Here is a 13,201-nt window from a genome sequence, read left to right on the forward strand (position 1 = left end):
TCAAATTGAAAGGATAATATCACATCAATACAGAAGGATAGTAATAGTGCAAGATGAGGATTTGATTATATATAGCATTTTCCTTTTGACTATTTTCGGTTGTAGATAAAATACATTGGAGTTTACTTAGATGTGCAAGTAAGTCGAGCTCAAGTAAGTTGTAGGTGGTCAAGCCTTATTTGTTTAATTTGTATCCAAACACGCATCAAGCTTGAGCTTATTTATTGGCCGTTACGAGAGTTGTTGCAATGACTCATGATATCAGAGCATTTTCAAGTAATAATCCAAAGGGTTTAATATGTTGGAGTTCAGCTATTCTTGGCGCCTTTTAGAGCTATTAAAACTTATTATTGTGAGAACAAGTTATCATGGCCATGATGAAGGGTAGTAGAATTTGTTTAGGACTTGATTCCTTAATTTTCTTTGTAATCCTTGTTGCTTTCATGCAGGCTCTTTATTTAAGAGAAATTTTATAGTTCATAGATCGAACTCTAAAATTGGCACCCAAGAAGTTTAATTAGTGTTAACGCCGTGTTTCGTACGCCTTTGGGCTGATTTCCAGCAACTTGAGTCTTAAGTCTTACACCTGCTCACTTAAAAAAACACATAGAATGGGGGGCCTTGGTGGTGGCCGGGGAGTCTCCAATACTAAAGTCAGTATATCTCCTTATTAGTTCGTGCGTAGGCTTAGAGGAATCAAAGAGAGTTTTTCGTACATAGGGATCGACTTTTATATTAAGTTTCTGGTGGGGACAGCTCGTACCTAACTTTAAGACGCCTATGTCCTTTACACTGTTCGTTCTTTTAGAATCCTTTAATGTGACGTGGCTTCTGGGGTAGCATCATTAATATGGCATAGAGTCTGCGGAGTGGTGTCATTAATGCGGTGTGCCCTGACTCACTTTACCCTGCGGTGTTCCCTGTTGAGCCCCTCCATGCATGCTGTCAGAAAATCAAGGGTTCTCCATATTTTCCGCCCACCTGCTTGTGCAGGTTCCCGAAGGTAGGGTGTCATCGGGGTGGTGTCAGGGTTGTGAATCCCATCTACCCCTACCGTCAACTTTCCCCATACATGGGTTATTTCGTGGGTAGGTTTTGCTCGTGGGCCAAGTACTCTACAGAGGCCCACTGACTCCTTTTGGAGAAGAGTCGTTGGACTTGGTTGGGCTCTCTGACTTACTTCCCCCGTCGTCCCTCGTGGGGTTGCTATATGGGCCGATAGGGCGGGAAACCCCCCTTACAATTAGCTTATTTATTGTATAAAAAAAGGATAGAGAAAACAAGAAAATCATGATGGGAAAGGAAGACTTGGGGAAGCTGAAAACCCCAATAATGCATGCAATTGATCATGTGTTGTGGGTGAACAACGCTCATATATACCCCTTAAAGGATATATATGAAGACTTGGGGAAGATCGATGTAAGTTGTCTTGATGGTTGTTGGTTGCATGCTAGGGATGTTAATCACTAGAAAGGATCTCGACGATATTATTCAGGAATGCAGCCTCAATAGCATACACTTAGAAGACTGGGGATTTGACTATTTTTCTGAGTAGAAGAATGGAATAAAACTTATCGAGAGTAACTATTAGATATTCTCAAAGTACAGTCACTTGGTACTCCTAGAGTGTTGTAGTACTCATCTTATGATAAAATATCATGTCAATTAAAATTAGTGTTTATAACATAACTATATAGCATGTTATGATAAGATGAAGAGTACTACATCGTTCATATTATGAAATTACCTAATAATTTTCCGACAAGAGAGGCTCAAAGCGTCTCTTTGAATTAATTTGGTTACCCCTATAGTAGTACTTTTAGACAACCAATCTTATTCTTGTTAAAGCCACAAACATCTTAATTATTTGACTTAAAAGAAAATACTTTTTATCGTGTATTTAGCAAGAGGGCTCAAAGCGTCTCTCAAGTTTTTAATTTTTTATTTATTTACTCGTGGTCGTTAATGATATTGAAGATTGTGTTTATGTTAGCCCTTAGCATTCACATTGGACTACCCAAGTAAGCTGCAGAATTAATTTGGTTATAGCCCTGTAATGGTTCTAACAATTTAACAAAATATAGCCTAGCAGGACGTGAAGAACCCCATTTTGGCTTTCAACCAGCGTTTAGATGTACTGCTAAAGAGGAATTATTCCCTCTAAACCCCCTTTCTCCTTTCTTTTCTCCATTCTCCCTGTTACAGAGCTTAGTTACTGTTCTTGGTGCTAAGTTAATTAAATTCTCGTCAATCAAAGCGTGTTGAATGAATACCTTTTAGAAAAAGCTTTATTTACAAGCTTTCCACGTTCCCATCATGTCATATGAGAGCATGCCCAAATAAAACAGCAGAAAATAAACAAATACAAGTAGAGCCAAGCGTAGATGCTAATCAATATATACATCATCAGGCTAAAAACCAAATTATATTGCACAGCCAAAAAATGCTGAGATGTAAATCTACATCAGTGGCAAGCCCGGTAACCGGTAAGGTTCAACAAGAGAGAACAGATTTCCGGGTTGAAAAAATGGATGGAAGAAGAAAGAAAAAACTAGATATGGCACAAGCTAATTCTGCAAATATCTCTAAAGGAAATGGTCAAAATGAAAAATTTTGTACAGCAAAATTTATCATTTCAGACTATTTCTTAAGGGGTATCTTTGGCCGTGATCTCATGCTGGCTCTCCGAGCAACATCCCATGCCTTCTGAGGGGCATAGATGCCTAGCTGTGCAGCAAAAAATGACTCATACCCAGGTGAGTCAAAAGCAAAGCCAGTGTGTTTTGATCTCTCTTGTGGGAGTTGAGATAACGCATATCTCCTTGCCTCAGCTTCCGTAAGGTGGTTCCCAATCTCCAGAAAATCTGTCTGGCTGGTATTATCAATTTCATGCCTGTGAATTTCCTGAACAATCTGATAGTCATAGGGAAAGAACCATCTTTGAATCCTGCATCAGGAAAAACCAAAGATTAATGAAGCCAAACAAGACATGCACGCTCCACAAATCAAACTGAAAACTGTACCTCAATTATCAAATAAAGAAAGTTCAGGTGCAGATTATAATGATAATAGTACTAGTTTATTGCAGGGACACAGTGAAGAGCAAGCATAAAATGCAATATGAGGTGAAAGCCTTCACCATGCTATATATGGTCACGTCCTTCTGGTCGATCACGACAATACTCTCCAGTAACTTTAAATCGGGCATGTGATTGGGAGAACCAGCTCCATACTTTACGAAAACGACCTCACCAAGTGTGTAGGCTGAATAAGTAATCACCAGAAACATGAACCAAACTAAGACTGGTCAATGCCTTGGTATCATATCCTTGATACGTTTTTTTTTTTTATAAGTAAATATTGTGGAGACACGTTGCTGTCTATTTCATCCTTGGCCCATTTCGGATAAAGTAAACACTCTCCTAAATCATCTTCCACACCTGAAAAGGGCCAACCCAAGAAAGACAGCAAACCATCCGGGCCAATGCTCCAAAAAACCATATGAGCCAAATCAAGGAATGTACTACCTTGCTCCAAAAGCAACCTACTACATGAGCCCTATCACTATGGCATTGCTACAAACTTGGTCAGTTCAACCCAGCCCCTTCCTAGAACCAATAACCTTTAGCTGTGTCGATCATTGAAAACATGCATATTCAAGCCTGAGAGTGCATAAAAAGACTTGCAACATATCCACATATAAAAGCTACAGAGTGCTCTCAGAGACTAATTTCTTACCCTTGATAGACGAAGTCGCCCAAAAGGGCAACAATGGGAACAAGAAGAATAGTAATGTAAAAGTAGAATGTGCTCATCAAGACATATATGGTGAAATAAACATTCTCCTGCATTGAATGTTAAAAAAAAGGTAAGTTAGCATTTAGAATGATTTAAAAGGGTTGGACAGAGATAAACCAAAAACTAAGTACCCACCTGTCGATCCATTGGGGTCATAATTCCTGAATAAATAAAAATGAAAACAAACCACGCTAAAATACTTCCTCCAACACTAATGTAATGCCACCTTGTAATGGAATTACACATCAGAAGAAGTCGCAAGTTGACTGTTACTACAACACAAGTGAAGGCCATCGTGCTAACATCCCAGAGACCAAACATCTTCCCTGATGAATTTTTAGCACTTTTACTGGAAGTGGTAACAAAGTGATAAAAGATGAGAGACTGATAGATAGAAAAGAACGCCCATATTGCCACAACTCTCCATTTAAAAAAGACATTTCTTATTCCCTCCCTATAGAGTTGAGGATACTTCTTAGAAAGGGTTGCACTGACATCCTGGCAAAAAACACGAGAAAATAATCAATCAAGCATTCCACAAAAACTAGTAAAAATAGAGAATGAAACCAGCAAATTGTTTTTTGAGATAGGGCCTTCTGATGGATGTTTCCCCAACAGAAGTGATCAACCAAACTAAATGCAATTGCTTCAATAAAGTTGCATTAAAAAGTTGACGTCCTAAATGGCCTGAAAGAATGTTGTACCTTATCAAAAAGCCCCACAATGATCACAGGCAGTGCAGTGAATATAACATTATACAATGACTGAAACCAGTCATCATAAAATCTTTGACCAGAAAATCCAGTTTGAAAGGTGAACCAAAATTGAGTCAATGTGAATGTAAGGTTCTTGTAAAAGAAGTATGTCACCACCTGCAATAAAATTTACCATGAATGTAACAACTCAAGTTATATTAACACAGTTTTGAAGCTAACCAAAATTCAGACCTTGCATAACCTAAGATAAGACCACCGTCCATGCACAAGAAGCAAATCTGTAAGGAAGCGAAACTGGGCAATCGCAAAATCACTAGCCATCACCGCTTGCATCCCTTCCATCCCACTTATTCCAATGCCAATATGAGCAGCTTGAATCATGCTAACATCATTGGCACCGTCACCAATGCTAAGTGTAATTTTTTGTCCACCTTTTTTAACCAGACTTGTTACCTGCTATGTACCTTTTCGTTAGTATCACAAGAACTTCCTCGTGCTATTAAAAGGCCTATTCTTATGATCAATAAAATCTTGTTTACCAATCAAAAAATAAAAAAGAAAGAAAAAAATAATTAATTTCATTTTGCACGGTAAATATTCCTAATATGAAGGCATTTCCTTTCCCTTTTTTTTTTTTTTTTTCTGAAAGCAAGACATATTAAACTTGAAACCATCTGAAACCTCCTAGGCTTTCAATCTTGTGCTCTTTGGATCGGTTTTGGTTGTAGTGAAAGCGTGTGGTAGGTGTTGAAAGCCCTAAATGGAGACAAGGCAAACAGATCCAGATGGTTATTCCACGGCCTTTTTCCAAACTCATTTGAATGTATTGAAGGAAGTAATTATGATGGTTTTCATGAGTTTCGCTCGACAGGCAACTTTGAGAAGAACCTTAAAGTTACATTCATTGTCCTTATTCGAAAGAAGTCAGGGGAGGTTAATGTCAAGGAGTTCCAGACAAATGAGTCTAGTGGACGGTGTTTATAAAACTATGGCCAGAGTTCTTGCAAATAGAATAAAATCAATGTTATTGAAGATCATTTCCAACTCTCAAAATGCCTTTATCAATGGAAGGAAAATTATAGACTCAGTTCTTTGCCAATTAATGCTTGGATGGTAGGTTAGGTAAAGTGAGCCATGAGTGATTTGCAAATTGGACATTGAAGAGGCCCTACGATCAAGTGATCGGGGCTTCTAAATTTAATTTCTCATAGGTACAGTTTTGGGGAGAAATGCTGTAGCTGAAACACCAAATAGCACCCCATGGACTCCTTCAACAGTACTCGAGGCATATGTCAAGGGGAACCCTTATCCCCGTTACTCTTTGTTATTGTTATGAGGCTGAGTATGATGATTTCTGCCACGGTGCTCAAGGTCTTTTGTCAGGTCTTTCAATAGGCATTAGGAATCGAACTGGGCTTAGCATCTATCATTTTTTATTTGCATATGACACTGCAGTATTTTGTGAAGCCAACCATGACAATCTCAGCTACCAGCATTGTTTACATCAATGGCTTGAGCAGTTTCTGATCTAGAGGTCAACTTGGCCAAGTCTAAATTACTTTTCATGGGTATAGTTAGAATGTAGCTTGTTTGGCAAACATCTTGAGTTGTGGATCTCTTCCTTACCCATGAGCTATCTTGGGCTTCCCTTCAAAACCAAAGGTATGTGGGATAAAACTATTGAGAAGATGGAGCATTGTCTAATTGGCTGGAAGCTGTTGAACTTGTAAAGGAATGGTAGGAGCACATTGATCAAAAGCACGCTATCCAACTTACCCACCAATAATTATATGTCACTCTTCTTACTCCGTCTGGGTGCTAATCATTTGGAGAAGTTACAGCGGTGATTTCCTATGGAGAGATATGGGGATGGAGCACAAGTTCCTTCTTGTTAAGTGGTCCAAGATATGCTCAACAGTCTTAGAAGGCAGGCCAGGCCCCCTTTGCATTGGAAGCTTATTTGGAGAAATAAGCTCTTCCCAGAGTGGCTTTTTCACTTGGATAAGGCATTAGGGAAGATTCTTACCTTGGACAACGTGAGGAAGCGAGGCTTAATATTGGTTACTTGTGATTGCATGTGCAAGAAAAGTGAGTAGCAGGTGAATCATCTTCTTTTATAGTGTGAGGTTGCTAGCATCCTATGGAACACGATCTTTTGCCTTTTCTGGGATAGGTTGGCAATGCCTTCTTGGGTAGTGGAACTCCTAACATGTTCGAAATGGCAATTTGGCAACCCTTAGTGCACACCTTTGTGGAAGATGATCCCATCATGCTTATTATGGTGTCTAAGAAGTGAAAAAAGCAAGCAAGATTTTGAGGATACCAAAAAAGTTGGTGTTAGAGCTCAAATATTTCTATAACAACTCAAGAAAGGCCCAAGCTACATCTAGGCCCATGCTCCAAAATGACTAGTTAGGGTTTCAATTGAAGTCCCTTGGAATCGTCATAAAGGGCTTAAACTTCTCACTCCCAAGAAATGTCAAATCCCATTCACTATACATCCAAGGTATTACAATCTCTCCGCTTGAATCCTCGACATCCTTGTCAGGTCATTCCATCATAAGTGGCACGGTTCAAGTCCCACACTTTTGGTTGAGATTGACTCTAATACCATTTCTGTCAACCCAAGGTAAGACCAAGCCACATCTAAATCCATGCTCCAAAAAGACTGGTCAAGTTTACTACTGGAGTCCCTTGGAATCATTATAGCAAGATTAAACTTCTCCCTCCCAAGCAATGTGGGATCCCATTCACTATACACAATCTATGGTATAGTGATGAACCTTGACCAACATACTTCACTTCTCATTACTTCCACTTCATACTTCACTTCTCATTACTTCCACTTCACACCAACAGGATAAGATTTAGATGCAAATGTTCCAACAAAACGGAAACTTAAACTAAAGTTCAAAACTTGTCAGCCAACAGATACAGATCCTCTTCATCTCTTAAGGAACTCCACTATCTGGAATTTAGCCAATCTCACCATTGAACAAATATTCAAAGCCCGGTATCACATCATACTACTCATGGGCAAACAACATTTGGTGCTCAATTGAAAATTCATTCTATTTTGATTGTTGTAGTGTGAACTCAACCCGTAATATTGAGGGTTTGGGTGAGAGATTGGCCAAACTCCTGTGGAGTTACATAAGGAACTTCTGAAAATCCAATGAAATCACCATGGTCCACACTGTATGTTAAAAAATATATAGCATGTATGCTTCGAACATTGGTAGTATTGAGGAGGACAGGATGCTTTGGATGGATATTGGGAATAGGAACTTCTCTCATCTCTGTGCGAACTTTGTACAAGGCTTTGTTGTGTCACAATCATATTTTGTTTATCTGGAAGTGCATTTGGAGAAAGTGCCGCCTAAAATTGCTTTCTTTGGTTGGACTGCATCTCTTGAGAAAATATTGACTATGAAAAACTTGAGAAAGTGTGGACTCATTGTGATAAGTTGGTGCTACATGTGTAAGAAGAATGGTGAAGCTGTGGATAATCTTTTACTTCACTGTGAGGTGGCATTGATGTTCTGGGCTGAGATTTTTAAAAGGACAGGACTTGCATGGGTGGTGCCCAAGAGGATGGTGGACTTGTTTGCTTGTTGGAAAGGGCTTCGGGGCAATACCCAAATTGCTTATGTATGGAGAATGATTCCTTTATGTCTCATGTGATATATTTGGCTTAAAAGGAATGGTTGAAAAGCTTTGAAGATTGGGAACGCTCTTTGAATGAGCTTAGAAGTTTCTTTTTCCATACTTTATTTCTTTGGGCTTCTGCCAATGTTTTTAACGAAGCCAGCTTACATGACTTTTTTGTATCACTTTCTAGATCCTAACTTGTAACTAGGTGTTCTCTGTTGTATACTTCTTGTATACTTGAGCTATGCCTATTTACTTGTTTCAATAAAATTTTATTAAAAAAAAGAAGTTAAAAGAACAAATGTGTATCTCAGAATATCTGTGAATACTAGTGAAATCATCGTCTATGAATTGTAGTGAAATAGTAGTAAATAGTTTGTGAATAGTAGTGAAGTAGTCTGAGAATATCTTTGAACAGTTGTATTCCCAAATAGAGCCTTAAAACAAACCAAATCAAAACAAATATATATTTTAACGGATTAAAAGAATAATAAAATTTCAATCCACATCCAAGTATCCACAGGCGAGAAGTTTTTTAATGATACAGTGGCATCACATTGATCTCATGGCATGGCATGGCATGGTATGGACTGCTAATTTCACAATTTTCACACAGCAACCAAATCCAAGCACAGGATAAATTATTCATAAAGAGAACAAAATGAAGCACCGATACAACACACATTCTGCAAATGCATCAACCACAACTCGAACTTATACAGCTATGGAAAATAAATTCATCTATTTTGCTCCATTTGGTGCTCAAATAGGAAATAATTCAGTTAAGTTATATCCAGAACCTCACCTGTGCTTTCTGTAAAGGAGAAACTCGGCAGCAAACAACTGAACTACAATTCAAGCTCAAGTTCAGTAGCATCACACGTAAACTTGGGTCTAAGGCATACATCAGACACTTTCCATCTATTACAAGTGCTAATTTTGGTCCAGAAAGTGTCTGAAGATAGTGCTGTGCCTCCTCGAGGCATTTCTTCAGTTCTTTTTTAACTTGTTCTTTGATAAAGCGCGCAATTTCCACTTGGTCACCCTAACAACAGCTTCGAATTAATAACATATACATTAAATGATTTGAATCAATGCTTCCAACATCCAAGTGTAAAAACATATGACCAAAAAAATGCTGCTTACCCTATCTTCAACTTCTCTAATCGCATCAGTATCTGAACTGATGATAAATTGCTTCATGCCATTGTTAATTAAGTTGCAGGCTACAGCAAATAGGCACAAAGAGAAAACTCACTTACTTGCAGACGCAATTTAGGAAATGGAAATAATTAAAATTTTGAGAGAAAGGGAGAAGAAGCACAAGCTCTCGTCCTAAACAAACTTACCATAAGCTATGTTTATCGCCGTTTCCATCTTGTCCCCTGTCAGTACCCAAATCTTAATACCGGCTCTAGAAAGAGTCTCTATACAAGCTGGTACTCCTTCTTGAAGCTTATCTTCTATAGCAGTGCACCCAATCAAAATGAGATCCTTTTCTATGAGTTCTGACACCTGCATAAATTTTATATTTTTTTTGAAATAGTTGCATCCAAATAAAAGATAAACCAAATTAAAGCACACATGAAAATTAAACGAAGTGGAAAAAGAACTAACATCATGCTCATGTATGAACACTTGATTCACAAAATTAAAGACTTTTTTTTTTTAAATTAATAAGAGATTTTATTACCATGAATAGGCACAGCCCAAGTACACGAAGTATACAAAGGAAATACCTAATACACTCTACTAAGCAGGAAAAAGACTAACACAGTAGAAAAGAAAAAATTCCGAAGTTCTCCGAAAGAATGCTCTGTCTTCAAAACATCTCACATTCCTTTCCAGCAAAAGGAATCATTTTCCATTTGGCAGCTAACATTTCCTTCCCTCAAAACCTCTCCAACATGCAAGAAGATCCACAACTTCCTTTGGCATCACCCAATATATACCTGTCCGACCAAAAACCTCATTCCACAAAGACTTTGCCACCTCACAATGAAGAAAGAGATGATTTACATATTCACCATCCTTCTTGCACATAACACACCAATCAAACAATACACAAACCACGTTTTCTAAGGTTTTCCGTGGTCAATACTTTCCCTAGAGCAACCATCCAACTGATAAACGCCACCTTAGAGGTACCTTCACTCTCCAAATGCTTTTCCAAGGGAAAACACAACCAGGCTGACAAGTCAGCACCTTATAAAAAGAACTAACTGAAAACCTGGAATTTCAAGCATGGTCCCACAGTAAACTGTCCTCTCTTCCCTGCATCACTTTTGAAATATAAATTCTTCCCAAAAAATCAAAAACAACATTCACTTCCTAGTCATTTACATCTCTAATAAAATCAACATTCCACAAAATATTATTATCGGTATGTTGGAAATAATCTTCCACTGCAGCATTTTGATCCCTTGCAATCCTAAAAAGAGAGGGAAAATCAGATTTGAGAGCTGATTCCCCACACCAAATATCATGCCAAAAAAGAATCCTCTTCCCTTCCCCACCTTAAATAATATGTTTCGAAAACTCCCCCCAACCTTTCCTAATGAACTTCCATAAACTCACCCCATACACTCCCCCAACTTCATTAGAACACCAATCCCCCACCCACTCCCATATTTAACAGCAACAACATTCTTCCACAAAGCATCTCCCTCTACATGATATCTCCAAAGCCATTTCCCAAGAAGTGCTTTGTTAAACATCCTCAAATTTCTCACCCCCAATCCTCCACAAGAGATTGGTTGACAAACCTTGTTCCAACAAACCAAATGAAACCTTTTCTCCTCTCCTATACCTCCCCATAAGAAATTATGATAAATTTTCTCAATTCTTTTTGCAACCCCTGCTGGCAAAGGGAAAAGTGAAAGAAAATACGTGGGAAGATTAGACAACATACTCTTTATCAAGGTAATCCGTCCCCCTTTAGACAAGTATAGCTTTTTCTATCCAGCCAACCTTCTCTCGAGCTTCTCAATCACCCCATCCCATATCAAAACAGATTTGTGAGACGTGCCCAACGGAAATCTTACACTCCAAAATATTGGCTACTGCACCTACTGGAACAATTTCAGACTTGTTAAGGTTAATCCTTAGACCCAAGACAGCTTCAAAACATAACAAGGCTCTCAAAGATCGAAGATGTTCTTGATTGGGCTCACAGAAAATTAAAGTGTCATCAGCAAAAAGATGAGATAATTTAATGCTATTCCAATTCTCATTTCCAACCTCAAAACCCGACAAGAACCTTCCTTCTACCATCACTTCAATCATTCTAGTCAACGCATCCATGACAAGAACAAAAAGAAAAGGAGATAGCGGATATCCTTGTCTCAAACCATGTGAGCTATTAAAAAATCCAACCGGGGTATCAACACCAAAATAGAAAATCTCAACGTCGAAATGCAATGCTTGATCCACATACACCATTTCTCTCCAAAACCATACCTCCCAAGTAGATACAAGAGGAAATCCCAACTAACATAGTCATATGCCATTTCCATGTCTAATTTGATCAAAATTCCAGATTCATTTAATCTAATTCTGCTATCCACAAATTGATTAGCAACTAAGACCGAATCAAGAATTTGTTTCCCCCTTATAAAAGCATTTTGAGGTTTCGAAATAATTTTTCCCAACACCACACTCATATGATTAGCTAACACCTTAGAAATGATCTTATATACCCCATTCACCAAACTAACAGACTGAAAATCCCACATCTCCACAGCCCCTACCTTCTTGGGAATAAGAGCGATAAATGTAGCATTGACACTTTTCTCAAATTTCATAAATGTATAAAATTCAAGAAAAAAACTTCATAATATCCTCCAACCACATATTTTCAAATTTAAAGCACCTATGCCCTCTCAAAATGCCCCCCACATTCCAACATAATAGGATAATGGTCAGAAAACATTCTTGGTAACCTTTTCTGGCTCAAATCAGGAGAATGAACTTCCCAAGAAGCCGAAACCAGAAATCTGTCCAGCTTAGACCATGCTCTTCCATTGGACCACGTAAAATCCCACCAACAGTAAATTGATCAAATCAAGCTCAAAAATCAGATCTGAAAAAGTATTCATGACCCAAGAAAAGTAATTATCCCCCAATCACTCACTAGGAAATCTTGTAATGTTGAAATCCCCGCCAAAACACCAAGGAACATCCCAACAGCAGCTAACACCCATCATTTCATCCCATAAAATTCTCCAACATTATCCACATTAGGACTGTAAACCCCTGCAAAAGCCCATTCAAATCCATCTTCCACACTCTTGAATCGACAAGCCACCATAAATTCTCCCACATAATAATCTATCATCTCCACTACCCTCCTATCTCACATAACAATAATACCACCCGATGCCCCTTTCGAAACTAAATCAACCCATCCCACACATTGACAATTCCATTTGATTAACCAGTTTCAGCTTGGTTTCTTGAAAACAAATAACATCAGTCCTCCACTTACAAATCAAATTCTTTACCTGAAGACGTTTTCAATAGTCGTTCAGCCCCCTCATATTCCAAGATAAGATCGTTGGTTTCATAGATGTCTATAGACAGCCCTCTCCTTGCCTTTTCCTAAAGGCACTTCCTCCCTTCGAGTAATAATTTATTGAAAACAATAATCTCTTCAATTCCCTCTCCTTTGAAGCAGATCTAGCCAAAAGAGGTTGACCAGCATCTATAGCTATTAAAAGTGCTCTAAACTTTTCCTCAAAACCGACACAAGAGATTCCCACGCATTCCTTGATTCCGTCCACTTTCCTCAACACCCAGTCAGATGAATTATTGGGCCAATCAATTTCAGGGTGTATTGAAATCAACAGATTAGGGTCCAATTCATCATCAGACTCCCTCAACTCCCCTGACTCACTTGCCTCGGCATCCTCCTCCCCACCAAGAACCATTTGCATCTCAGCATTAAACATCTAGGTACAAGGGACCCTAGATGCATACTCCACAATAGACCCAAAGACTTTACCTCTCAGATCCACTTCTCCCATTACATCCTCCAC

At 38.5% G+C, this 13,201-nt stretch overlaps 1 protein-coding gene across 1 annotated transcript in view; it reads right to left on the reverse strand.

The window, feature by feature from the left end:
• Positions 1 to 2,408: 2,408 nt before the first annotated feature.
• The window catches only part of LOC121257161 (phospholipid-transporting ATPase 3), a 34,048-nt gene continuing 23,255 nt past the window's right edge, over positions 2,409 to 13,201 (reverse strand). Inside the window, exons 20-27 of the mRNA XM_041158068.1 lie at positions 9,515 to 9,680; positions 9,312 to 9,391; positions 8,971 to 9,210; positions 4,746 to 4,967; positions 4,503 to 4,670; positions 3,934 to 4,296; positions 3,739 to 3,845; positions 2,409 to 2,947 (exon numbers count right to left, since the gene is read on the reverse strand). Of these exons, the coding sequence (XP_041014002.1) occupies positions 2,641 to 2,947; positions 3,739 to 3,845; positions 3,934 to 4,296; positions 4,503 to 4,670; positions 4,746 to 4,967; positions 8,971 to 9,210; positions 9,312 to 9,391; positions 9,515 to 9,680 (1,653 nt within the window). The 3' untranslated portion in view covers positions 2,409 to 2,640. The remainder of the gene's footprint in view (positions 2,948 to 3,738; positions 3,846 to 3,933; positions 4,297 to 4,502; positions 4,671 to 4,745; positions 4,968 to 8,970; positions 9,211 to 9,311; positions 9,392 to 9,514; positions 9,681 to 13,201) is intronic.

The sequence above is a fragment of the Juglans microcarpa x Juglans regia genome, chromosome 3S, assembly GCF_004785595.1.
Source record: "Juglans microcarpa x Juglans regia isolate MS1-56 chromosome 3S, Jm3101_v1.0, whole genome shotgun sequence".
In the NCBI taxonomy this organism is placed as follows: Eukaryota; Viridiplantae; Streptophyta; class Magnoliopsida; order Fagales; family Juglandaceae; genus Juglans; species Juglans microcarpa x Juglans regia.